Genomic DNA, 27756 nt, shown 5'->3' with positions numbered 1-27756 from the left:
TATTTCAGAGGACCTCATATGAAGAACAATGTTTCCTTCATTAACAAGTTGGTAACATACCCGGAGCATACCTGGTACAATTCTACACTGCCATCATGGAGAATGTCCTCACATCAGCCATTACTGTTGGGCTTGGTGTAGCATCCTCTCACAACGTACAAAATCTAGGGCAGACCGTCAGGTCAGCTTAAAATGTATTTGGCTGCAGTCTACCATCACTGCAAGTGATTTATTTATGTACTTCTGCACAACTTATTCCATATCTGTACTTTAGGAAGGCGGGCATAAGATTTTTGGATCATTGGGCAGTTCCAGGGAAGGTGAGCTCTGTATAGGAGGGGCATTTTGCACTCGAGGGGGACTAATATCCTAGCAGGAATGTTTGTTAAGCTGCACAGTGGGGTTTAAACTAGAGTTGCAGGGGGTTGGGAACCAGAGTGCCAACTCTGTTGTGCCAACCCGGTTGTGAGGCAGGTATTGGTAAAACTTCAGACAAAGTCAGGAATCAAAAAGTTGAGCGTGATGCGACTAGAGTCTTGAGCTGCCTGTATTTCAAAGCAGGAAGTATCTTAGAAAAGGAGGATAATAGTGCTGAAGATGAGGTAACTGGTTTACAAACAGAGGCAAGGTGTAGTGAGGAGAGGCTGTTGATGAAGCAAAATTGCAGTCAACAGGATGAGCTGCAACATAAAAGGCAGACAAAATTAAAAGGCTGAATACAGGACTTAGGGTCTTGTATCAGAATGCATGCAGTATACGGAATAAGGTAGATGAACTTGCAGCACAGTTACAGATTGGCAGATATGATTTTGCAGGCATCACTGAATCATGGTTTAAAGATTATAGCTGGGAGCTTAATATCCGAGAATACACATTGTATTGGAAGGATAGGCAGGAAGGCAGAGGGGGCAGTGTTACTGTGTTGGTAAAAAATGAAATAAAATCATCAGAAAGAGGTGACAGAAGGTCAGAAGGTGTTGAATCATTGTGGATAGAGCTAAGGAACTGCGAGGCTAATAAGACCCTGATGGTAGTTGTTTATATATACCCCAAACAGTAATAAAGATGTGGCCTACAAATTACAATTGGAGATCGAAAATGCATGCCAAAGGACAATGCAATCATGGAGGACTTCAGTACGCAGGTAGATTGGGAAAATCAGGTTGGTGTTGGATTCCAGGAAGGGGAGTTGCTGGATTGCCTAAGAGGTGACTTTTTAGAGCCGCTCGTTGTTGACCCAAGTAGAGCACCAGCTATTCTGGATTGGATCTTGTGTAATGAACCTGAATTGATTAGAGAACTTAAGGTAAAAGAATTCTTAGGCGCAAGTCATCATAATATGATTAAATTCACCCTGAACTTTGAGGAGAAGCTAAAGTCAGATGTATCAGTATCACGGTGGAGTGAAGGGGATTGCAGAGGAATGAGAGAGGAGTTGGCCAGAATTGTTTGGATAAGAACAGTGGCAGCGATGGCTGGAATTTATGGAAGCAATTCAGGGGCACAGGAATTCTTTGAAGAAAAAACAAGCAGGATGGACAAAGGAGAGTTGGTTGATGTTCTGTGCTTAAGTTTTCAGAAGGCCTTTGACAAGGTGCCACACATGGGGCTGCTTAACAAGCCATGGGCCCATGGTATTACAGGGAAGATTCTAGTATAGATAAAGCAGTGGCTAACAGGCTGGAGGCAAAGAGTGTGAATAAAGTTAACCTTTTCTAGCTGGTTGCCGGTGACTAATGATGTTCCACAGGGTTCTGTGTTGAGACTGATTCTTTTTATGTTATATGTCAGTGGTTTGGATGATGGAATTGATGGCTTTGTTGCAAAGTTTGCAGGCGATATGAAGATAGGTGGAGGGGTAGGTAGTTTTGAGGAAGTAGAGAGGCTACAGAGGTACTTAGATTAGGAGAATGGGCAAAGAAGTGGCAGATAGAATACTGTGTCGGGTGGTGTATGGTAATACACTGTGGTAAAAGAAATGAAAGGGTTGACTGGTTTCTAAATGCAGAGAAAATACTTAAAAACTGAGGGGCAAAGGGGCTTGGGAGTCCTTGTACAGGATTACCTAAAGGTTAATTTGCAGGTTGAGCCTATGGTGAGGACAGCAAATGTAATGTTAGCATTCATTTCAAGAGGACTAGAATATAAACGCAAGGATGTAATGCTGAAACATTATAAAGTATGGTGTGGTCTAACTTGGAGTGTTCTGAATTGGTTTGAACCCCTTATCTTAGAATGGATGTACTGAAACTGGAGAGGATTCAAAGGAGGTTTACGAAAATGATTCCAGAATTGAATGGTTTGTCACGTGAAGAGCTTTTGATGGATCTAGGCCTGTATGCAGTAGAATACAGAAATATGAGGCTTGAGCTCATTGAAACCCATCGAATGATGAAAGGCCTTGATAAGAGTGGTTGTGGAGAGGATGTTTTCTATGGTGGTAGTGTATAAGACCCGAAGGCACAGCTCAGAATAGAGGGGCGTCCTTTTAGAGGAGGAATTTCTTTAGCCAGAGAGTAGTGGATCTATGGAATTCCTTGCTACAGGCAACTGTGGAGGCCCAGTCTTTATGTGCATTTAAGTCGGAGATTGATAGATTCTTGATTAGTCAGGGATTGAAGGGATATGGGGAGAAGGCAGGAGATTGGAGCTGAGAGGAAAATTGGATCAGCTAAGATGAAATGGCAGAGCAGAATTGGTGGGCCAAATGGCCTAACTCTAGTCCTATATCGTATGGTTTTATGATCTATTATCTATATCCTCTCTTTCTTTTGCTATCCTATTATTTTTAGTTGTTGAATGTTGTTATTTTTTTGTTGCATCTCATGCCCTGACCAACACACCACAGCAAATTCCTAAAACATCTAAATCTAAATGGCAAATTATATTGACCTTTGACCTGACCCTCAACAGCCAGGGCTTTGCTTATCAAGTGACCTCTCTGTGTTCAGTTGCAGCAGCTCCGAGTATGAAATGGAGGAGGACGAGGAGGAGGGTCAGGATGAGGAGGTGGAAGAGGTCCAGGAGGAGGAGGAGGAGGAGAAGGGTAAGGAAGGTGCGATGGCCCCCTCAGTGGACAGCCTTCCATGGGGAGAAGCTGCGGAGGTCCATCAGATGCTGAAGGACCGCCCAGAGGAGGACACGGAAGCCGAGAGCGAGGATGAGCAACAATCAGAATCCAGTTACGGTGAGAGCCGCGGGTTCCAGGACTTAGTGTGGAGATGGTAGTCATTAATGCCTGTGGGGGCACCATTTGAAAAGACTATCTGAACCCTAGAATTGCAGGGAGCCAGTCCTAGTTACAACTAGTACCAGCTGTCATTGGTCCAAGGCCCAGGAATGCAGAAACATCCATTCCTGCTGAGTATTGAGGGAGGTGGGTGGAGTTTGGCACCATGAACGTGTGCTTAATGAATCTAGAGATGGCTCAACCAGCAGGTTGATTATACTGGTAGTACAAGGTTCTGTAGGATGGTTGAAATATTGTACACTGAAATACTATATAAATATTGTATATTGAAACACTGGGCAGAAGTTCATGTACTGAAGGTGAGGGATTCTGTGGGGAGTTAATAAACTGTGAATATATGGTGGGGTGGGGTGAGGGAGTTAATAAACTGTTGACATATGGGGAGGGTTGGGGGGATTAATAAACTCAATATGTGGGTGGGTCGGAGGAGTTAATAAGCTGTCGATATACGGGGGATTGGAGAGAATTAATAAACTGTTGATATATGGGGTTGGGATCGGGGAGTTAATAAACTGTCGATGTCCGGGAGGGGAGAGTTAAACTGTTGATGTGGGGGGGGGGTGGTTCGGGGGAGTTAAGAAACTCAATATATGGGGCTTAGAGGCAATTAGTTCACTGTGGAGATCCGGAGTCCAGGGAACGAGGAGATACATTCTCGGAATACTGGGGAAGCTCAGAATACCGAGATGAGAAAACTCTTTGTATGCAAGAATATTCTGCACCCAGAAGGACTGTGTAGGCACAGTCAGAGAGTTCATTTTAAAAAAGGATGAGTTGGTTTCTTTATACTTAAGGAATTGGAGCTTATGGGGATAGAGAGCGTGAATTGGGACTGAGTTAGATCATCTACTCTCCTGCTGAGTGGCTGTACAGGCCTGAAGAAGAAACTGTAACTCCACCAGCGACTGATTCCTCTTTTATTGTGAGTGATCTGCTGTCCGGGGAGATTGCTAATTGCTGTCAGGTGTCTGTGGATCAGAGTGATCTGCAGAGTACAGCAGTATGGAATGTGATTGAATTCCAGACGTCTTTCATAGTTTCTGGAGACATGTTGTGGTTCTGGACAGTGACATGAAAAGCCTTTTCAGTTTGTGTCCGGTGTGATCTTTGCAGGGAAAGTGGCGCGCAGGTCACCACCCTCCTGATGCTAGAAATATCACCCTTTGTCTTTCACCAGCACCAGCTGGCATGCAGGGCATACAGTGTAGTGGGTGGCATTGCCTGGATTGGGTGGGTGGTGGGTGCGTGGGGAGCTCCCTTTTTGCGCCCGAGGTGGCCTGAGTGTGGGTGTGAGTAGTGGCAAGGTGAGAGGTGAGACTCACCTCGAGAACGGAGACACAGTTGGGCAGGCAGGAGGCAGTGGGTGAGGATGTGATTCGTTGGATCTGAGGTTGAGTGGCTGCATGAAATTCAGTGAGGGGAATGGAGAAGGTCTGAGGTAATGTGACTCTACAGGTCAGTGTGGGCTTGTGGAAGATGAGAAGACGATAAACCCACTGCCTGATCCCTATCTCCACAGTCTCTCAAGTGGCCATTAGTGCCTCTGGAATCTCTCTGGATTTGACCTAGCGTGATATCCGGGTGGGGGGTGTGTTGGAGGTTACTCTCTGGAAATGGGCAGGTCTCCAGCTGCCACAGTGTAGGACAGGGTTGCTCCTCCTCAGGCCTGTCAGGGCCAAGTTTTTATCTGCCGTGTGTGGACGCCGTCAGAAGGTCAGTCACCATCTAAAGCTGCTGTCTGGAGCACAGGAATCGGAGTTGGCCCATTGGATAAATTCTCCGCTCTGTGCATTACTCCAGGCTCCCAAATTACAGTCTTGGACAGGGCTGGGAAATGGAACAAAGGGGAGTGAACTGCTGACACTGTCCCAGTTAGTGTAGGTTGGAACAGGCAACAGAGGGACATCTAACAGTAGTCTAGCAGGGTGGGGATAAGGCAGCTCTTACAGCTTCACATCTCGGCCTGGTTTACCAGGGCTGTCACACCCCTGGTAAACAGAGGCAAGGAGCAATTGTAACACCATCCCAGAGGCTCCAGCTGTGCTGCCAGTTAAGGACTTCCAGCCCCCCAGCCCTCATCTAGGACTGATCTCCGGCTGTTACACCAGGCCGGCCGTCCTGAATTTCCTGCACTAATTGTACTTCATGTTTTCCTCTGCCCCACTGTGTGTGTGTGTATGTGTTTCTGTGTCTGTGCCTGTATGTACATATTAATGGGGTGTGTGTAAATGTGCGTTTATCTGTTTCTGACTACGTACATGTTTTTCTAATGTATGTATTTGTATATGTATGTGTGCCTCGTGGCTGTATGTGAGATTGTATATCTACGTGCATCTATGTATAAATCTGTGTGGGATTGTCCGTGTATGTGTGTGTGTATCTGTCTGCGCATGAGCATTTGTGTTTGTATGCGTGTGTGTGTGTCTGTGTGCCTGCCTTGTATCTGCATACACATGTGTGTATCTGTATCTGCATATGTGTATCTCTGTGTGTGTATCTGTGTGCGTGTGTGTTCTTCCCTTTCTCCCCCCCATGTGTCTCTCTGAAGAGGGTGAATACTGCCCCTGGGATAAGGAGCTCCAGTATGGGCTCTGGGTACATCAGCTCTCTGAGGAAGAGGACACCCATGTGTTCCGAGGTATCTATTTCTCTGCAAGTTCACAGCTCTGCAGAACTAATCACATGCACCGGCCCCTCAGGGTGCGCAGCCACTGCTTTGTTCACCGCAGGGCAGAGGCCAGAGCTGATCAGCCAGTGACAGGTGGAACTTAAATCCAGCTAAGAGCCATGTCTCTCTTCCTCATACAGCCAAAAGAGTACAGGCTTCCCCGGTGGGGAAGGCAGGGTCCAGCTACAGCCCCAACTGGTGTTACCTAGGACAGACAGGATCAGGGCAGGGGCACAGCAAGCTGACTGGGACAGGGACCGTCACACTGACCATCACTGCATGCTGACTGTCACACTGACCATTACGGGACACAGATCCTTTGAGCAGTTACAGAAGATTCCCCGGAAGGAGGATGAACAGTCAGAGGCACCAGTGACATGGGTAGAAAGGGGGAGAAGGTGTGGCAGGTAGTGTTGAGAAAGCAGGGAGTCTGCAGAAGGAATTCAGTTGGGAGAATTCGCAGAGAAGTGGCAGATGGAATGCAGTGTAAGGAAGTGTTTGGCCATGCACTTTCATAGAGGGAACAAAGGTGTAGACTGTTCTCTAAGTGGGGAGAAAATTCAAAACTCCAAGTGCAAAGGGACTTACGTGTCTGTGTGTAGGATTCACTAAAGGTTACCTTGCAGGTTGAGTCAGTGGTAAGGAAGGCAAATACAATGTTAGCGTTCATTTCAAGAGGACTAGAGTATAAACGCAAGTATAATGCTGAGGATTTATAAGGCATTGGTCAAACCACATGTGGACTACTGTGGCCCCTTATCTAAGAAAAGATCTGCTGGCATTGGTAAGTATCCAGAGAAGGTTCATGAGAATTATTCCAGGAATGAAAGGGTTAACATATGAGGAGAGTTTAATGGCCGTGGGCCTGTACTCACTGGAGTTTGGAAGAATGAGGAAGAAATCTCATTGAAACCTATGAATATTGAGAAGTCTAGATAGAGTGGATGTGGAGGGGATGATTCCTCTAGTATTGTGGGTGAGTCTAGGGACCGGAGGGCACTGCCTCAGAATAGAGGGATGTCCATTTAGAACAAAGATGAGGAGGAATTTCTTCAGCCAGAGAGTGGTGAATCTGCAGAATTCATTGCTACGGACAGTTATAGAGGCCAAGTCATCGAGTATATTTAATGCTGAGATTGATGGGTTCTTGATGAGTCAGAGCATCAAAGGTTACAGGGAGAAGGCAGGAGAATGGAGTTGAGAAGGATAATAAGTCAGCCATGATGGAATGGCGGAGAGACTTGATGGGCCAAATGGCCTAATTCTGCTCTTATGTCTTAAGGTCACACTGACTATCACACTGGCTGACATATGACACAGATCATCACACTGACCATCATGTGGACTGAGCACAAACAGTCTTACAAGCCCCAATCATTGCTCACATAATGCCCCTCAGAGAGCTGCTCTCCCAGCCAGGGGTGACCCTCCAGTCTCTTTGGCCAAGCCCCACACTGTGCCTGTTGTAGGCAGACCTCTTTGCCCCAGGCATCACTGCAGACAGCTGACCCCCTGGGCTGGGTGGGACATTACATTGCTGTGTTCCAACTGTCACCGGCTTGCTCCAGCGATCCCTACAGCACCCGGGCAACGCTGAAGCTTCCTCTGCTGGCATTAACCCTTTCCTGGGAAGAGAGTTTGCTGTGGTAGCTGGTGAGAGAAAGTGTTCCTCCACGACACTGGAGGTGTGAGAATGACATTGGGTGCGGAGAGGCCTGGCCAGCGGCGTGCCAGTGTCGGCACAGTGCATCTGTCCCCAGGGTGTGTGCATGGCTTTGTGCTCCGTTCCAAGCGCGTGCACTAACCTTCTGCACTCTACAGCTGAGGCAGTCCTCACTGCTCTAAGCACCCTTTGTTCTCTATCACCTCGTGGGCACTGGGCTGGGCTGCTCTGTGCCAGCCTGTCACGTGAGCTTCCAGGCTGTGCTGTGGTGTATGCTGCAGGTTCGGTCTGGGAGACCGAACTCGGCTCATCTGGGCTCGAAGGACCATGCTGGACTGGGAGGACTAGGCTGGTAAGGTTCAACTGAACTGGGTTGGACTGGGCTCAGAGACTGGGAGGACTGGACTGAACTAAACTGACTGGGTCAGACTGGACCATCTGGACTGGGCTTGAAAGACCAACTGGATGGATTGGACCGAACTAGACTGGCAGGACTGTCTGGACTGGGCTGGGAGAACTGACTAATCTAGACTGGGAGGACCAGACCAGACTAAAGTGCATTGGACTGGGGTTAGTCCGGGATTGTTGGGCAGTTTTGGGTTGGGAGGACCAGGTGTTATGCGGTTGGACAGGACAGGATTAGGTGGACTCATTTCTTGGTAGGGAATATTTGGAATTCAGTGAGGAGTAAGAATAATGCATCAGGGATTTTTGAATCCAGGTGTGCACCTGGAATCGGGGAGTACAGACGAGGAATCTGGACCGTAATTCAGTTGTTAGGTTTGGGATGGTAATTACCCATCGGCGATCAAAGGTTGGCTGACTGGACATTTACAGATGTAAGAATAATTACTGAGGAATTGTTGGGATCCGAAGCTGAAAAGACTGGATTGGGATTGTTAGTGGGAATTGCTGTGTTGCAAAGAGCAGTGAATAGACGCAGAACTGCTGATATTGGATCAGACCCTTGAATGGTTCCAGGAAAAGGGCGTTACAGGTATCAGTTGAGTCTGGGCCCACTGGGGCTTCACCAGGCCTGGTGCGTGGGGGCAGTGTTTGACCTAAGGATAGTCCACCCAGGGAGAGCTATGGAGAGCTGGGCACCAAGCATATTTTGGTGCATTTGGAATTGAGAGAAGTGGGATTTGTGTAGGGAGGTGATGTTGAGGCAGGGGATCAGCTGCGACCTTATGGGGTATGGGGCTAAATTAAAGGGATTAAATGGCCTATTATTACTTTTGTTCATCTCATCATGAGTGTACTGATAGGGAACAGGGATGGATTGTTTGTGTTCAGGGGTTCAAAGTGCAGTGATACTAGTCTAAAACTCCAGGCTAATGATGGAAGGGAAATGTGAGGGGAAGTATATTTTCTCGGAGAGCTGTGGGGTGATGTTAGCAGGGTCATTTAATGCCATCAGAAAGGAATCGGGCAGTCTCTATGGGGGGGAGGGGGCGTGCAGAGCCAGGAGAGATGAATGGGACTGGTGTGACTGCCTGACTAGGAGCCAGCATATACTGAATAGGCTGAATAGCCTCTGCTGGTGCTGAACTGATTCTTGGAGCTGGCAGGAGCTTGGCTCGCTGACTTCTCCTTGTGTTTGGCTGCTTTCTGCATGCGACCCTCTGCTTTGTAAGCCTGAGTCTCTCCGCTCCAGGAACTGCCTCACTCTTTCATAATCTCTCCTCTTTCTCTCTTCGCCTTCCTTTCCACCTGCCTTCCTGTTGCTTCACTGGCACTGTGCCCCCTCCCGGAGTAGTCTCGAGCCTGAGGGTGCGGCAGATCGTCAGCCCCATTGACCCTCTGGACATCAAGGCAGATGTGCACTGGACACACATTACAGGGCACGGAGGGGTAGGCTCACCGGCAGCCTCAGCCCCAGAAGGTAATGGTGTACCAACCCTCCCACACCAAAGGGTGAGAGCAGGGACAGGAGAGCCCAGGGAAAGGCTGGCTGGGGCAGTAGTGTGGTGACACTGTGTGGAAAGGATTCACATGTTGGGACCGCGTGGGTGAGGGAGGGAGTTGGGCGCACAGGCGAAGCTGCTGGCGGGGGGGGGGGGAGGTTGAGTCGGGCGCGTGGGGAATTTGTGGGGGGGGGGTGGGTTGAGTCGGGTTGGGGAGGGGAGTCGGAGACACAGGTACAGCTGCGGGTGGAGGGGGAGTCAGGAGTGCAGGGACAGCTGCAGGTGGTTGGGGGGTTCGGGCGTGCGTGGACAGCTTCGGGGGTGGGTGCGGGCACAAGGTGACTGCTGTGGGTGGTGGGGGAGAAGCTGCGGGTGGGAGAGAGGCGGGCACACAGACACTGCCTCTGGGTGGGTCTTGGACACATGGTGGCCGCCTGTGTGAGGGAGCCACACAGCGGACAGCATGTGGGATTGTGACTGCTTGTCAGGGTGTTGAACAATGGGTGTGTGATGGCTTTTTCTCCCTCTGCAGTCTCTGAGCTACCCCAGCCTGCTGCTGCTGTTGCCTCTGGAGATGCTCCAACTGTGGCCTTTAGGTCCAGCCCCGGAGACCTCACGTTTATCACTGCATCTTCCTTTCATTCCTTTTGACAGTAATTTTCACTGACCCTGCTCTGATTTTTTTTTTGTTTTATCACACAACGTACTTGTCCTTGCCCACACTAATCTCAAAAACTTGCTTTCTCCCAATTGATTTATTTGGTTAAGACTTTCCAAATAACTGGGCAGAGGAGGGGAAGAGGAGGGTGTGTGAGTGCGGAGATGGTGGAAGGGCCTCTGGGAAAGGGTATCAGAGATCCCAGGCAGAGGACTGGATATTAGGCAGGATATTCTCCTGGGCTTAGGTCAGCTCTGCAGTGACGTGTGTATCTGGGTTCCTGTTGTAATGAAATTCTGGAAACCTGGCATCTGACCATTTGGAAATCCAGTGGGTTGGCATCTGGTTGCTTGGCCTTTGGGGCTGGTGGCAAAGTCCCAAGTATACACCAGTTGTGTGGATAGAACTGGAGTGTAGAACGAGGGTGGGGATGGGAGTGGAGGCATGGACTGTGGGCCATGTGCAAGGATAGAGTCGTGAGCCAGAGCTGTAATCCAGATTGCGGGGTGTCTGTTTGGGGCTGGGGTCTGGAGTACAGATCCAGAGTGTGGACAGAGCTGGAGTGCGGGGTGTGGTTGGAGATGAAGTTCGGAGCACGGACTGGGTGTGTAGATAGAGCTAGAGTCCAGACCAGGTGTGTGGACACACCCATGTAATGTGAAAAATAAGATAAAATTCAAGTGTATCTGAGCATCTATAGGAATAGCATCCAATGATCTGGGAAATGTGCAGCAGATCTTGCAAAAGCCCTCACTATGGTTACCGTGCACTGAAGTTGGAGGTAATGAGTGTGGAGGGGCTGTTGGCTGGGTGGGCTATTTTGCCATGGTGATGTCAAGTTTCTTGCAAATGTGCATTTGTCCAGGCGGGTGGATGGGATTCCATCACACTCCAAACTTGTAGATGGTGGGGAAGTTCATTATGTCAGAGGTGAGTCACTCCTAATGGATACCCAACCTCTTACCTGTTCCTGAACCAACGCTATTGATGTGGCCTGTCCAGTGAAGTATTGGTAACCTTCCCCCCCACCCAAGAGCGTGGATGGTGACTTTTTGGTGATGGTGATGCCACTAAAAATCAAGAGCAGGTTCCTGGAAATAGACATTGCCAAAAAGTTTGTGGTGTAACTGTTACTGGATGCTCATCCAACCCTGCCTGAATGTTGTCTGGAACTTGCTGCCTACAGGTTGGGGCGGCCTCATTTGCAGAGGTGTTGAGAGTGGAGCAGTGAGCACCCCACTGTGATCCTGTGAATGGAAGGAAGGTCATCGATGAGAAGCTGAATGTCAGTCTAGAGATGCCCCTGCATTGATGACCCGCCCTCACAATGCTGCTGAGAGGATGGCAATGATTTCAGTCTTTAACCAATGCTCGTTGATGCCATACTTGGTTCTAAGGATGCCTTGATGTTGAAAGAAGTGCACTCATCTCACCTCTTGCCATCTTTTATCGTTGGTGTTTGAGCCAAGATAACGAAGATAAGACAATAGCAAATAGGTGTAGAAGTAGGCTCTTCAGCCCATCAATCCTGCTCTGCTATTCCATCATGGCTGAGTTATTATCCCTCTCTATCCCATTCTGGCTTCTCACTGTAATCTTTGATGCCCTTATTAATTAACTTATCAATCTCTATTTTAAATATACTCAGTAACTTAGCCTCCACAGCCATCTATGGAATGAATTTCATCTACTGCCCTCTAGCTAAAGAAATTCCTCCTTATCTCTGTAATAAAGGGACATCTTTGTGTCCTGAGGCTGTGCTTTCTGTGGCCCTAGACTCTCCCACTATTGGAAACATCTCCACATCTAGGGCTTTGTTGGTTTATCAAGTGCTCCTGGTAAAAACAGTGCAGGTGGACACGAGCGGTACATTGGCTGTACCTTTCAGCACTCTGGTGATGATTGAGTAGACTGCTTGGAGTTTGCTTGCCTTCGGTGGCAGGGATATAACCTGGTTTGTGTTGCACGGAGTCGGGTGGATAACATTTTGTGACAGTACCAAAACCACTGACTCTGGGGCACTGGGCTTTGTCTCTGCAGCTGCCTGGCTTCACTCACATCAAGAGCTGGTCTGATCTGTCAGGCGTTTAGTTGCCTTTGCATTAGCTGATTAGCTTGCAGTTAGAGTGGTGTAGCAGCTTTACCAGATTGGGACTCCATCCCTCGGTGGGTCCTAGTCCCACTCTCATGTGTGTCCTCAAGCTGCTTGTTGAAGAGCCGGACCACAGGAATAGTAGAACGAGGGATCTGCTGGGCCACACAGTGGAATACACAGCTCTGCCGCTGCCCATCCTGAATGCTGGCCTCATTGAGTTACTCCCAACACGGTGATAGTTGTCACAGGTATGAAGACATACTTAAGAGCCTGTGCGTTGGGTATGTTCTACCTATACTGTCCTGGTTGGAATCATAGGATGGAGAAACAATCAGCCCATCTAGTAATTCAGCTCCTAGCTTAGCTCTTGGGTTTAGGTACAGCAAGTGATGTGCTGAACTGTCAGAGCGGGTCATTAATGGGAAAGTGGTTCTGAGCCATATTTAGGTGGTAGTAGCGAGAGATCTTCCCATAAAATGGTTTGTAATCCAAACCAAATTTACTGGTCCATTATCACTGTAGATTTTTTTTTCCAGAGTCTGGCATTTAACAAAGAGGAGGTTGCCATTGCTCCCACCTCTCCTAGAGTCATTGAGCCCTCCAACAGAGAAACAGGGCCCTTGGCCCATCTAGTCCATGCCAGCCTGTTTGTTCTGACTATCTACTTGCCTCTGGACCATAACCCTGCATGCCTCTCTCATTCATGTACTGATCCAAACTTCTCTTAAAACATCACAGTTGAACATACATTCACGTTTCCGCTGGCAGCTCGTTTGACACCAGCACCACCCTCTGAGTGAAGCTCCTCTTAAATATTTCACCTTTCACCCTAAACCTATGACTAGTTCTAGACTGGGCCAGCCTGAGGGGTAAAAGCCTGTTTGCATTAACTCTCTCTATAGCCCTCAGTGTTGCTCATCGTTTCCAGGGCACCCACAACCCACAGCCTCCTCCATCACTGCGCACCATGGACAGCAAGGCCCCACTGATCTGAATCTCTCCAGTGGACCACCTGGACAGTGAACACTGAACCCCTTGCTCTCCACAATAACTCTCCAACCCCCAATAACTGTCTCCTAGATGGTGCCTGCAATCTGTCATCTCATTCTGACCAAGTGAAGCTCATGTTACTGTCTAATAAATAGAACCTGATCATTGGAAGCCTGGTTTATAAAATTAGATATGGTGCAGGTGCCTGTGAGTAACAAAAAATATCAAGCAATGTGAGTGTGTTAAATAGAACTGGATGTCCAGCCATTGTTAGAGGATGCTGGATGTATTACCTCGGGTTTCCTCTACAGTGCTGAGACCTGACATAAACTCGGGGACTTCCACACCATCTGCCAAAAATGGAACTTCCAGTGGCCAACCATTTTAATTCCTATTCCCTTTCCCTTTCCCATTCTGACATGCCAGTTCATGTATCTTCATTTTCCACAATGAGGCCGCTCTTAGGGTGGAGAAGCGATACCTTATTTTCCATCGACGTAGCCTCCAACCCCTTGGCATGAACGTCGAGTTCTCCTTCTGGTAAATTTTTTTCCTTCCCCGTGTTCTCTTCTATCCCCAAGTATAGCCTCTTGCCTCTTCTCCTCACCTGCCTATCACTTCCCCCTGATGCTCCACCTCCTTCCCTTTCTGCTATGGCCCACTCTCCTCTCCCGTGGTCCACTATCCTGTCCTAATAGATTCCTTCCCATCCACCTGGCTGCACTTATCACCTTCCATCTAGCCTCCATCCCCTCCCCTCACCTATTCATTCTGGTGTCTTTACCCTTTCTAGTCTAGGTGAAGGGTCTCGGCTTGAAACGTCGACTGTTTATACATTTTCATAGATGCTGCCTGACTTGCTGAGTTCCTCCAGCATTTTGCATGTGTAGCTCTGGATGTTGCTGGTCTGTTCACTGTTGCAGCTGATTGTATGCCTGTTCCCAGTCAGCACTGGTTTCTGGCATTGTTCACCTGTTCCCTGTTGGTGGTAATTTCTGGCATTGTTTGCCTGTTCACAACTGAGATTAGTTACTGGCTTGTGCGCCTGTTCACTGCTGGTGCTGCTTTCTGGCATTGTGTGCCTGTTCACAACTGGTGTGTTGGTTTCTGGCATTATGCGCCTGTTGGCTACTGGTGTTGGTTTCTGGCATTGTGCACCTGTTCACAACTGGTGTGTTGGTTTCTGGCATTGTGCGCCTGTTCGCTACCAGTGTTGGTTTCTGGCATTGTGCACCTGTTCACAACTGGTGTGTTGGTTTCTGGCATTGTGCGCCTGTTCGCTACCAGTGTTGGTTTCTGGCATTGTGCGCCTGTTCGCTACTGGTGTTGGTTTCTGGCATTGTGCACCTGTTCACAACTGGTGTGTTGGTTTCTGGCATTGTTCGCCTGTTCGCTACCAGTGTTGGTTTCTGGCATTGTGCACCTGTTCACAACTGGTGTGTTGGTTTCTGGCATTGTGCGCCTGTTCGCTACCAGTGTTGGTTTCTGGCATTGTGCACCTGTTCACAACTGGTGTGTTGGTTTCTGGCATTGTGCGCCTGTTCGCTACTGGTGTTGGTTTCTGGCATCGTGCGCCTGTTCACAACTGGTGTGTTGGTTTCTGGCATTGTGCGCCTGTTCGCTACTGGTGTTGGTTTCTGGCATCGTGCGCCTGTTCACAACTGGTGTGTTGGTTTCTGGCATTGTGCGCCTGTTCACTGCTGGTGTTGGTTTCAGGCATCATGCGGCTGTTTCCTGTTAGTGCTGGTTTCTTGAATTGTGCATTTGTTCTCAGGTAGTGCTGGTTTCTGGCCTTGTGAGCCTGTTCATTGTTATTGCTACTATTTATAATGTACGTGTGCTCATGTTGCTGGATTCTTGCATTGTGCTTTTGTTTGCAGTTGGAGTTGGATTCTGGTTTTGTGAGCCTGTAGGTGGCTGCTGGTTTGGTTATGGATACTCCCCGGTGAGCCTAGTGTTGAACTGAAGTTCTAATTCAAGTACAGACTGTGCATAAAGTGGTCATTCCCTCACCTGAGGTGGGAATCCTTCCCTTTGTTTCAGCTGTTCATCAGTTTTTATTTTCTCCCCCCAATGTAGCCTCCAACGCTCCGCCGTTTCGGAGTGAAGCAGTTCGGGCGTGGTTGGAATCCCTGACTGGAGGTAGTTCTGTTTTGTTAAAGAGAGCCTGGCCTTCTGCTGCTTTCCTTCCACTCTGCTCGTTCCTCAAGGCACCGGTGTCAGGGGGAACCGAGTGGGGTCTCTGGGTGAGGGGTGGATCTCACACACACCTTAACACTGTGAATCAGAGCACACAGCAGGTGTATCAGCTTGGGCAAGAGGATGCAGAGCAGAGAGTGTGGACCTGGGGTTGGAAGAGAATGGGATCAGGGAAGGGAGGGGGTGCAGAGAGTGTGGGGAGGAGAGGGGAGTGGGTGCAGAAAAGGTGGGACCAAGGAGGGGAGGGGTGCAGAGGATGTGGAGACAGGAGGGTGTGCAGGTATGTGCAGGGGAGGGAATGCAGAGAGAGTAGGGAGGAGAGGGGAAGGATGCAGAGAGTGTGGGACAAAGATGGTGTGGGATCAGGAGAGGAAGGGGTACAGAGTGTGGGACCGAGGTGGGGTGCAGAGAGAGTGGGCGGGGAAGGGAGTGCAGGGGGTGTGAGTTCATGGAGAGGATGGGGTGCAGAAAGTGTGAACAGGGGAAGGGAGTGCAGAGGGTGTGAAGAGGGGAGGAGATGCAGTGGGTGACTGAATCCTTTGTTGCTGTCTACATCACACAAAGAGGGGTGACGCTACATAGCAGAATGGTTTTTCAGTCAGAGTAAGTGTAAAGGGAAGAGGGTGTGGATGAAACTTGGTTTGATTTTGACCTTTGCAGGAACGGGGGTGAATGGGATACATGATAGGGGGCCTGATCAGGAGAATTGGCTTCACCAGAGTGGGCAACAGAGTGCTGTAACTCCAGTCGTGACCGTAGGTACTGTCTGTGTGGAGTCTGCACGTTCTCCCTGTGCCTCTATGGGTTCCTCAATGTGCTTGGGCTTCCTGTCACATCTGCATGATGTGTGGGTAGGTCAGCTAACGGACTGTTTCCATTATCTCCCATCATAGCTGTGTGGCAGAGGAATTTGGAAGAGTTAATAAGGATACGAGGGTAAATAATACAGGGTAAATACAGGGACATAACCAGGGAATGGGATAGTCAGGAATTCCCCAAAGAAGTCACATGGGGTCAAACAGCCTCTTTCTTTGACTAAAGGGAGGATTGTAGACAATGAGCTGAAGAATGGAATTAGAAATGCTGGATAAATGGAAATAGTGTGATATAACCAAGCAGACACCTCCAAGTTATTTCTTTATGTTGAAAACACTCACTCTAATTTTCATCCACCCTGCAGGGTCAGTGGAATCTCCGCAGTCATGTTGCTGCCCAGTTCCAGTCCTTTGCACAGCCTCCATTTTAATCAGCCCACCACTGAGCCATGTTTCTACTGCCTCTGTGCGAGGCTCAGAAATCTCACCCCTGAGCCTCTGACACTTCCGTCTTCAGGACATTGCTTAAACCCAACTCTTCCGCTAAGTTTGTGTTTTTTTTTTGTAATATTTACTTCCCTGGCTCAGAGTTAATTTTTATTTGATGTCACTCCCTTGCAGTTAGTTGTAACTGCAATATGTAATAAACAGGTGAATTTTACTTCATGCATCCCATTAGAAAGCTGAGCTATTGAGTGTTGCTCTTTCAGAGTACGTTTGTACTCCATAGCAGGGGACTGCCTGAGACTTGGTGGTTCTTTAATTCTTTCATCGTTTTCATTGAATTCCAGAGAAGCAGATGAACGTGGAGCTGAGCCCAGATGAAGAGGAGGAGGAGGAGGAGGAGGAAAATAATTCGTCACTAGAGGATGGTATGCTAAATATCTCAAATGTGGAACTCAGATGTAACTCAAACCATACATAATGTTGCCTTTAGTGCACGCGAGCGTGAGGTGCACCTCGGTTGTTCTCTGAGTGTTAAGAGCAGCTCCTCAGAGGCAACAAGCTCAGACGCGCGCGCGCGCGCGCACACACACACACACTCACACACTCTCTCTCACTCTCCTTCATATGCTAATTGGTCACAATAGGTTGCACATTACGGCTATTTGTTAAGTAAGATTTCCACATTATTTCTGTTTATTTGTACAGTAGTTTATCTATATCTGCTCAATATTACCAATATTTACAAAGACTCACTGATACTATTGTTTCAAGGGCAAGTAAAGAGAGGATGGAGATAGATGAACTTCATATTAAATCAAAATTAACCCGTGCAGGAAATTATATAAAAACAGCATATCATACTGTGCAAAAGCCTTAGGCACCCTAGTGATATACCCTAGTGCTTAAGATTTTTGCGCAGTACTGTATGTCAGTGACAATAAACCTGATTCTGATCCTCAAGTTTATAGTAATTGCAGGCAGGTTTACATATGGGAGTTTTAGCTTTCATTTAGGTTTGTACAAAGAGATGAATTCATGCATGGATTTCTTGTCAGTATGTGAGGTAATTTTCTGTCCCACTATGTCACAATAGGTTCCACATCACAGAGTTCTGTTAAGTCAGATATCCACTACATTATTTTTATTTATTTGTACTTTATCATTGTGTTTAATTAGTTTGGAGTTGGATGTGTGGAGGCCAGTTTCTCTGGGAATGATCAAACACTTATTTCTCCTTCACATACAACCTAACACTGAGGCCTGTCCCTCATTGTTGTGAAAACCATATGACTTCCTCTTGGATTATAATTCAATGCTCTGGAGATTTATGTGCACAGTATTACTTGCTCGTTCAATGAATACAGCATCCCATTCTTGAAAAGGCTTCTGTTGATTGACATGTCTCAGCCTTTGATCTGACTTTTCACAACTACTTCAACAATTTGTCAGGAGTAGATAAAAATCAGGAGCAGCAGAATGCCATAAACACAAGAGATTCTGCCGATGCAGAGCAGTACATACAAAATGCTCGAGGAACAGCAGGTCAAGCAGCACCTATGGAAAAGATGTTTTAGGCTGAGACCCTTCATCAGGATTGGAAAGGAACAGGGAACAAGCCAGAATAAGACTGTGGGGGGAATTAAATAAAGGCATGATTGAGAAAATAAAAATGTCCAATGTGCTTGTTCTGTCTTCATCCCCATTCCTTTCCAATCCTGATGAAGGGTCTCAGCCGGAAAAATTGACTATTCCTTTCCATAGGTGCTGCCTAACCTGCTGAGTTCCTTTATCATTTTGTATGTATTAAGTAGGAGGAGGCCATCTGGCTTTCTTGTCAATGGTGTGGCTGATCCACCTCAAATTTCACTCTCTGCACCTTAATTCCTTACTCATGTATTCAAATCCTCTCGCAATAAAGGCCAAAGTCCCATTAGCCTCTCTGATGAGTGCCTGTATTGTTTTTAGTGACTTGTACACAAAGATATCAGGATTTATTTGAACGTTAACATTTCCCAGTCCCTCACCATTAAAAGAAAGCCCTTCTTTCTTGTTTCTTCTACCTGAGTGCAGGATTTCATACTGAGCTTTATCTGCCCTGTGTTTGCCCACTCACTCAGCTTGCCCGAAAGCCTCTCTGCATCCTCATCACTACTTGCATTACCACTTAGCCTTGTGCCATCAGCAAACTTGGAAATGTTACATTTGATCATCTTGGTCAAAATGTTGATATAGATAGCGAATGGTGAACCTACTAGTGAGCCACCCAAAGGTGGGAATTGAATATTCATGTATTAACAAAAAAATCTCTTCCCTTGCCTCTCTGTAGTTTTACTCTTTAACATAGGTTCACAGTGTAACACAGCTGACCAGTTCCTCATGCCTTAGTAATTTCCTTTGTTTAGAATCATAGAATGGTTTTGCACACAGAGAGGCCTTTTGGTCTTCATGTCCATGCTAGCCCCCATGAGATCTGCTGTCCAGTACAACCCATTGGACAGTTTTATTTTCTCAATCATGCCTTTATTTAATTCCCTTTTGCAGGCCACAAGGAAACCTGCAAGCAGTAAGTTCCAGATGTCAAACGTGGTGTCAAACTTTTACCACATGTCACTCTTAATGTTATGTTCTTGACCTTTTGTGACAAAAATCTTTTAAAATTCATTCCTTTTCTGATTCAGCAGCAGGATGTATCCTCCAACAAAGGACATTTTACACACGTTCAAGGTTATAAGAAATTACTTTATTTGTCATATACAGAATAAAGTATAGAAAGAAAGAAAAATGATTCATAAAGTTGTAAAAGAGACAAAATAAAGCTTATTCACCAATCACTAAGCCACTCCACACAACGCACTGCCAGAGGGAACTGCAGGTGCCTGACCCCTCCCCCTCCCTCTCCCACCCCCCCCCTTACTTTTTGTCTTTAACTCTTAGCACTAGTTGTAACCCAGCTTAAGAATTCCCCTTCCACAAAAAAAAACCTTTTTTAACCCATCATGGCAATTTCAAGAATCTTATCATAATATTTACCCCAGTACTTTTCCAGATAAATGTGTTTTCACCGTTATCTGCTCTCAAACTGCAAAATGTTCTCAAAACATAGCTGTGAACTGGTTCCCTTTTACTTTCTCAAAACATTGTCACATCCCAGATTAACACCATTTTGTCTTATAAAATTCCATTCTGTGTTACACATGTTAGCATATACCAAGGAAGAATCGACTTTCCTTACACCCCTCTACCACCGGGTATTTTGCCCAGAGTTCTCCTCATCTGGTGTATTTCTGTCAGATCTCTTAGTCTTCTCCAAAGAAAACAGTCCCAGTCTCTCAAATTCATCCTTATAACTGTGGTCCCTTCTTCCAGGAACCTTTGTCATAACTGTCTACTGGATCCTCTCATGAAGCCAGTCAACCCACTATTGATCATAGGGAAATAAAGTTCAAAATAAATTTATCATTAAAGTATATATGTTACTATATTTCTACCCTGAGATTAATTTTGTTGCAGGCATTTACAGGAAAATTAATATATACAATGGGATTTATGAAAAACTACACATCCTCTCCCAATTCAACTTTGATAGACTTTTCAGACATGATTTTTACCCTGAATCCTTGTCAGAAAGGATTAGTGGCTCTTATTTATAATAGAATTATGAAGATACAACCAGAAATATCAGGTAGAATTAAACAAGAGTGGGAAAAAGAACTTCAATATAATATATCAACAGAAAAATGGGAAAAAAATTCTACAAATGGTTAATTATTCTTCGGTATGTGCTAAACATGCTTTAATACAATTTAAGGTCATACATAGAGCTCATATGTCTAAAGATAAGCTTGCTCGATTCTATTCTCATATTAACCCTCAATGTGACAGATGTCATTCAGATGTAGCCTCATTGACCCACATGTTTTGGTCATGTCCCACTTTACATAACTATTGGAAGGACATATTTGCTACCATTTCCTCAATTTGGAATATTGATTTACAACCTCATTTTATTACTGCAATTTTTGGTATACCAAATGAGGATGGTAATCGACTTTCCCCTTCAATTAGACAAATGATCGCCTTTGTAACATTAATGGCCAGAAGGTCTATATTACAAAAATGGAAAGAAGTAAACCCTCCTACCACGTTTCAGTGGTTCTCTCAAATTATCTCTTGTCTGAGTTTAGAAAAAATTAGAAGTACTATTTTCGATTCATCAATTAAATTTGAAGAAACTTGGGGACCATTCATTCGACACTTTCATATGAATTAATTTGGCCTCTTCCAGACCTTTTCTCTTTTTATTCTTGTTCTGGTATGGAGTTCCGGAGTTTTTGACACTATCATACTCATATAAGCTGGTATTATTGCCCATGTTAGTTTAGGTTTTTTTTAATATACATTTTTTCGTGCATTTTTACATTTTTTTTCTTTTGATGACTATTTTTATTCTTTTTCATGTTCAATCAAAATAGGTTTGATTGTTTATTATGTTTTTTTGGCTGATATTTAATAAGATATTGTTATCCTATTATAAATTTAACTTCAAATCTAGTGCACTTATAACCTATTTATATTATGTTTCTCTTTATATATGAAATTCAATAAAAAGATTGAAAAAGAAAAACTACACATAAAGATTGACAAACAACCAATGTGCAAAAGAAGGCAAACTGTAAATAAGAATAACACTGCGAATCTGAGTTTTAAGCAGTCCTTAAAAGTGAGTCCATATATTAGTGCAGTGGTTCCTTCCCAACCACTGGGCCGCGGATTGGTGGTTGGGGATCACTGCTGAATGATGTTATCCACACCAGTTCAGGAGCCTGATAATAGGGTAATAACTGTTCCTGTTGTTGTGGCAAGAAGTAGGTATGGTCTAAATTGCAATTGGGGTGGGGGGTTCTTTGATGATGGATGCTGCTTTCTTGTGGCAGCACTCTTTGTAAATGGGCTCAGTGGTGGACAGGGCTAGAATGAATATCGCCATTCGTCATCCTCTGGCTTGGTCTTTGGTGTTTGCTACCTTGCCAACTTTGTATCCATGATAATGTCCCTTTTACTGACCACATCTATTGATCTTTCTGATAAGCTGCTTATAGGACACCTTAAAAATCCTTCTGGAAGTTCATGCATATCACAGCAACTCTTATCCTCATCAAAAAACACTTAGATCGGTTTAAAATGATTTCCCCTTAACTAATCCATGCTGGCTTACTTCAAATGATGCATTTTCAGCTGGTTTACCACTAAACCGGTTCCAGTTCATGTTTCTTAGAAACACAAGGGACTGCAGATGACGGAATCTGGAACAAGAAACAAATCTGCTGGAGGAATGCAGTGGTTCGAGCAGCGTCTGTGGAGAGAAAGGAATAGTTGATGATTCTGCATTAAGGCTGAATGCCAAGTTTCAATCCAAAACGTCAACTGGTCCTTTCCTTGCACAGATGCTGTTGAATTTGCTGAGATCTTTAAGAAGATGGTTTGTTGCAGTGTTTCTAAGAACTTGCCCACCAGCCAGGATAACTGATTTGAGTTAGTGAACTTGCCCTTACTCCCTTTTTGAACCATGGGGTGACAGTTGCTATTTTCTGGTATTCCAACACCACCCTCATACCCAAAGAACACTGTAAGATCACATTCAGTGGCTGTTATTTCTTCTCTACTTTCCTTAGAATCCTAAGAATATGTCCCCTCTGTTCCTGGCTACTTAGCGACAATGTTCCCTCTAAAGTGTGCGCATTCATCTTTTGCTCCTGGCACACAAAGGAATTTAAACTGCATACAAAAGGTTGTCACCCTCTATTTCGTTGGCTTGTTAAGTATATTTCACAGTTGTACACAATCACATTGCCTTTTCTGGTTTCTGATACGGACAGTGTTGACAGTGTGGAGTTTGTGATGATTTGGCTGCGGCTTTTAGAACCGGCTTATTTATACTGTTTTTAATGAAGAAATTACTGAATCACTATGTCGAATTCCAAAGATGCAAAGGGCGTGAAGCTCAGAAGAATAGCTTGTTCATTTAAAGCAGAATGACTTAATGAAACAGTAGAAACTGCTACACCAAAAGCTCATGAGGTCAAGAATGTGCAGCTACAAGAAATATTTATGTACAGTACAGAAATTGCTGTTACCTATATGTGTTGTCGTGATGCAATAATTTGCAAGTAGGAAGAAGTGGAGTGATATTTGGAAACGACTTTTTAAAACATCATTTAGCAAGCAAATCACATATGGACGATGTGCAAAAGCTCTGGCAGGAAAATCCTTCATTGCCCGCTACAGGTCTGCTACGTATGTTTTGTGAAAGTGCAGATGAATGAGAGTGAAAATGATCAAACCCAGATGAGATCAAAGTTCTTATTGACAGTGTTTTGCCAGTTGTTAAAATGAATAATTCTACATATAAAATTCAGTACGCACATGTTGTTGTCACTAGGCAAAAAAATTGTTCAAGATTATTGCGCAGACGTGTTTCACTGCCTCTTCCTCCGGCTGCCTATCACCTCCCTCATGGTTCCACCTCCTTCTACTACCCATAGTGCTTTCCCCTTACATTCCTTCTTCACCTTTCCTGCCTATCCCCTCTCCCACCCCTTGATCTTCCCCCTGGCTGGTTTTTCACCTGGCACCTACCAGCCTTCTCCTTCCCACCCTCCCCCCACCTTCTTTATAAGGCCCCTGCCCCCTTCCTCTTCAGTCCTGATGAAGGGTCTCGGCCCGAAATGTTGACTGTTCATTTCCATGGATGCTGCCCGACCTGCTGAGTTCCTCCAGATTGTTGTGTATATTTCTATTTACGAGTTTCTGCTTTTGTCTGTCAAAGGCCTGACTCCATGTACTACTCCTTTTATTATTTATATGCCTATAGAACATTCTGGATTCCCCTTTTACATGGTGACAGCTCATCTTCTCTCATACACTCTCTGCTTCTCATTTTAATTTTCACTTCCCTTCTGATTCCTTTGAGGTCCACCTGCTTCTCATTGATACTTATAGCCCTACGCTTCTCATAAGCTTTGTCAAGATCGGTATTTTGTCAAGCTCTATATTTGTTCCTTTGCCTCCTTGGGATTTGCCTTGGTCTTTCCTGAACCATCTTTTCCCTCGGGATTATAAATTCTGATTTCAGGCTGATCTATCTGACTTTTAATTTTAAATCCTTTCCTAGAAATACCTTAACAGCAAGATAATAATGTTAACTATTGTGTCGAGGCTGAACTGGGACATGGAGAAAAGTCTTCTCTCTGAACTGCATCCAGTTTAAAGAGGTTACAGAGCAGATATAGGCCTGTTTTATTTAGAAATACAGGGTGGTTACAGGCCCTTGCAACCCATCGAGCCTGTGGCGCACATTTACGCCCATGTGACCAATAACCTACTAACCTATTTTAGAGTTACAACATGGTAACAAGACCTTCTGGTCCAATGAACCTATGATGCTCAGTTACACCCATGTAATCAATTAACTTACTACTCTGTTCACCTTTGCAATCTGAAGAAACCCATATAATCTTGACGAGAACATACAAACTCCTAAAAGACAGCGGTGGAATCCAACCCCGGTCACTGGTGTGGTAATAGCAATGTGGTTAGTATTGTGCTCGCCTCTATATTATCATACCACCTTTATATTGTTGGCAACTGGTTGGGGTTAACCTTTCTCTCCACTACAGATGGTCCTAATCATTTTTACAGTCTTCAACCCTTTGCTTCATTCATCTAGAAATTAAATCTTGGACCTTCCCTCTGAATTGTGAAGTTTGCTACAATCAGTTCTCTATATCGCAGTGTTCTTCCAGATACCTCTTCTCCACACTTAACCTCCTGTCTGTGGGCTCTTGTTCTGGCAATGGACCATGTGCTTTAAGCCTGCACCCTTGGTGTCAAACAGAGTAATTTGGTATCTGTCCATTTAGTTCCAGCAGCACTGAGAGACTGCTACATTGTCAAGGGTTCTATCTGTGGCATCGTGTGTAAAATGAAGGCAATACCTGCCCTTTCAGAGGGACACAAAAGGTCACAAGGCACTGTGATAAAGAACAGCAGAATGTTTACCCACAGAGCCTAAACCAATACATCCGATTTTTATCAAAATACAAAACCGATAACCTGATCAAAATCTATTTACTTAAAAAAAAAATTCAGTGGAACACATAATGATCATCAAAGTCAAAGTAAATTTATTACTAAAGTATGTACATGTTACCATAGTACTGCTTTGAGATTTTTTTTTACAGGCAATTTCAGGAGAATTAAATACAATAGAATTTATGAAAAACTATACATAAAGATTGACAAGCAGCCAGTGTGCAAAGGAAGACAAACTGTAAATAAAAGTAATACTGTGAATATGAGTTGTAGAGTCTTTGAAAAAGAATCCATAGGTTGTGGAATCAGTTGAGAGTTGTGGTGAGTGAAGTTATCCATGGCGGTTCAGGAGCCTGGTGGTTGTAGGGTAATAGCTGTTCCTAAACATGGTAGTGTAGGACCTAAAGCTCCATTATCTCCTGCCCGATGGTGGTAGCGAGAGGAAAGCATGGCCTGGATATTAAGGGTGTTTACTGATTGATGCAGTACCCCAGATAAATGTGCTCAGCAGTGGGGAGGACTTTTCCTGTGATGGACTGGGCTGTATCACAATTTTTTGTAGACTTTTCCATTCTTGGGCATTGATGCTTCCATACTAGGCCATGATGCAACCAGTTGGGATTCTGTCCATTGTGCATCTACAGAAGTTTCTCAAAGTTGTAGGTGACATGCCAAATCTACACAAACTTCCAAAAAAGCAGAGATATTGTCATGCCTTCTTTGTGAAGGCATTTACATGCTGGTCCCAGGGAAGATCCCCTGATATGATAACAACAAGGAATTTAAAGTTACTCAAAGTGTACTGCAGATGCTGTGGTCAAGTCAAGACGTACAAGCAAACTGGATGAACTCTGCAGGTCGGGCAGCATCCGTTGAAACGAACAGTCAATGTTTCAGGCTGAGACCCTTTGTCAGGACTGAAGAAGGAGGGGGCAGGGGCCTTATAAATAAGATGGGGAGAGGGTGGAAGGTGCTAGGTGAAAATCCAATCAGAGGAAAGATCAAGGGGTGGGGGAGGGGATAGGCTGGAGAGGTGAAGAAGGAATCTAAGGGGAAAGCACTATAGGTAGTAGAAGAAGGCAGAATCATGAGAGAGGTGATAGGCAGCTAGAAGAGGAGGCAGAGTGAAAATGGGATGGTGGAAGGGAGAGGGAGGGAATTACCGGAAGTTGGAGAATTCGATGTTCATACCAAGGGGCTGGAGGCTATCCAGACAGCATATGAGGTGTTGTTCCTCCAACTTGAGGAAAAGCTACTGACTCTTTCCGCCTTTGATCCACTAATGAGGACTGGTCAAGGACCTCTGGCTTTTTCCTCCTGGTAGTTGATAATCAGCTGTTTGGTTTTTTTTTGCTGACATTGAATTAGAGATTGCTGTTGTGGCACTATTCTGTGGACACACATCACTGTAAAACATTGGATAGCTTTGTGAATTTCTGTTTGCCCCATTGTAATAGCCATTAATGCGCACCCTCCGCATTCCTTTGCCTGGATCCAGGTTTCTGCTTTCCTCTCACTAATCGTACTGCTCCTGTCTGACTCTTTCATTGACAGATATTGCGTCTGATGCTGAGGCAGAGAGCCATTTACTCTCATATACACAGGAGCTGGAGCAATTAGTGCGGAAAAAAGAAGAGGCTTGTGGCAAGGTTCGAAGTCCAGGTAAGCCCTGGCATCTTGCATAATACGAATGACATATGAGTACCTTTCGCCATGGATGATTATGGAATCAAATTAGGGAGCATATCAGCAACATACCCCAGCAACAGATTTGTGGGTTGCGATGAGAAACTGGAAAGTCTTCCAGGGCTTGGGTGAGGTAGATTGGCAGTGTAGGGCTATATGTATATAAAGGAGGCATGTTTTGGGATTCAGTGCAGTGAAAAATTTGGAAGGTGCTGCAGAACAAGAGATGAGTGGCAAATGATCAGACCAACAGATATACGAGCAGAATTAAGCCATTCGGTCCATCAAGTATGCTCCTTTTTAATTACCCCATTCTCTCACCTTCTCTCCACAAACCTGAATCCCATTAACAATCAATACCCTATCAATCTCTCCCTTAGTGTACACCTACAAACTTGGTCTCCACAGCCATCTATGGCAAAGGATTTTACAAATTCACCAGCCTCTGGCTGAAGGAATTCTACAGGCTGATATGTCAGTTAAGGCACAGCTGTGTCTTGAACTAGTCGATGGCGAATACGAGACTGAAATATAGAGCATGCACTTTATAGGCTGAAGCAAAGTTGAAAATGATCATCAAAGTGAAAGTGGTGGGAAGGATGATGCAGTTTCAGGTTCAGAGTTGGAGATGTTCAGGATTAAGGTGTTTCTCCCACTTCTCGTGCCTCTGAGCATCATTTTGAATGCCCAGTCCCCTATGTCTGCGAGGGCAGGAGTTCAGTGAAGACCCAGAGACGGCATGTCTTGGGGTAGAGGACTGTGTGTGTGTGGGAGGTAAGAGTTTTGCTGCTGCTGCTGCTGTTGTTGTTACTTGTGTGTTCTGTGAACATTGTGGGCATGCTATGTTGGTGTTGGAACTTGTGGCGACATTTGTGGACTGCCCCTAGCACATCTTGGGGTGTGTTGGATGTTAACTCAAACAACGCATTTCAGTGTAAGTTTCAATGTACATGTGATAAATAAATGAATCAGAATCTGAACCAGTCTTCCAGTCCTTGAACCGTCTGCCAAGGTTGCACAAGATGTAAAATTTTGGCAGCAGCAATGAAAGAGAGAATTCACGATTATCATTTGAAAAAAGATGGGTCTCATCAGTTAACGATTTATCTGACTTTCAGTGGTTTTTCCCCCTTCTTTTCCTTTCTCCATTCTGGCTCCCCTCCTACCCCTTCTTTTCTCCTTACCTGCCCTTAACCACCTCCTGGTTCCCCTCCTCCTCCTCCTCCTCCTCCCCCTTTCTTCCTTGGTCTACTGTCCTCTCCAGTCAAATTCCTTCTTCTTTAACCC

The 27756-nt window shown here is 45.5% G+C and overlaps 1 protein-coding gene across 1 annotated transcript in view; it reads left to right on the top strand.

Annotated features, from left to right (window-relative positions):
• Positions 1 to 27756, top strand: part of LOC132398382 (protein-methionine sulfoxide oxidase mical3a-like) — a 312801-nt gene that overhangs the window by 221257 nt on the left and 63788 nt on the right. The window contains exons 20-25 of the mRNA XM_059977725.1: positions 2952 to 3187; positions 5799 to 5888; positions 9341 to 9466; positions 15311 to 15373; positions 17037 to 17117; positions 26338 to 26445. Coding sequence (XP_059833708.1) covers positions 2952 to 3187; positions 5799 to 5888; positions 9341 to 9466; positions 15311 to 15373; positions 17037 to 17117; positions 26338 to 26445 — 704 coding nt within the window. The remainder of the gene's footprint in view (positions 1 to 2951; positions 3188 to 5798; positions 5889 to 9340; positions 9467 to 15310; positions 15374 to 17036; positions 17118 to 26337; positions 26446 to 27756) is intronic.

Source organism: Hypanus sabinus, chromosome 8, assembly GCF_030144855.1.
Source record: "Hypanus sabinus isolate sHypSab1 chromosome 8, sHypSab1.hap1, whole genome shotgun sequence".
Taxonomy (NCBI): Eukaryota; Metazoa; Chordata; class Chondrichthyes; order Myliobatiformes; family Dasyatidae; genus Hypanus; species Hypanus sabinus.
Note: the sequence above shows the minus strand (reverse complement) of the source record. Positions and strands in the feature narration are given on the sequence as shown.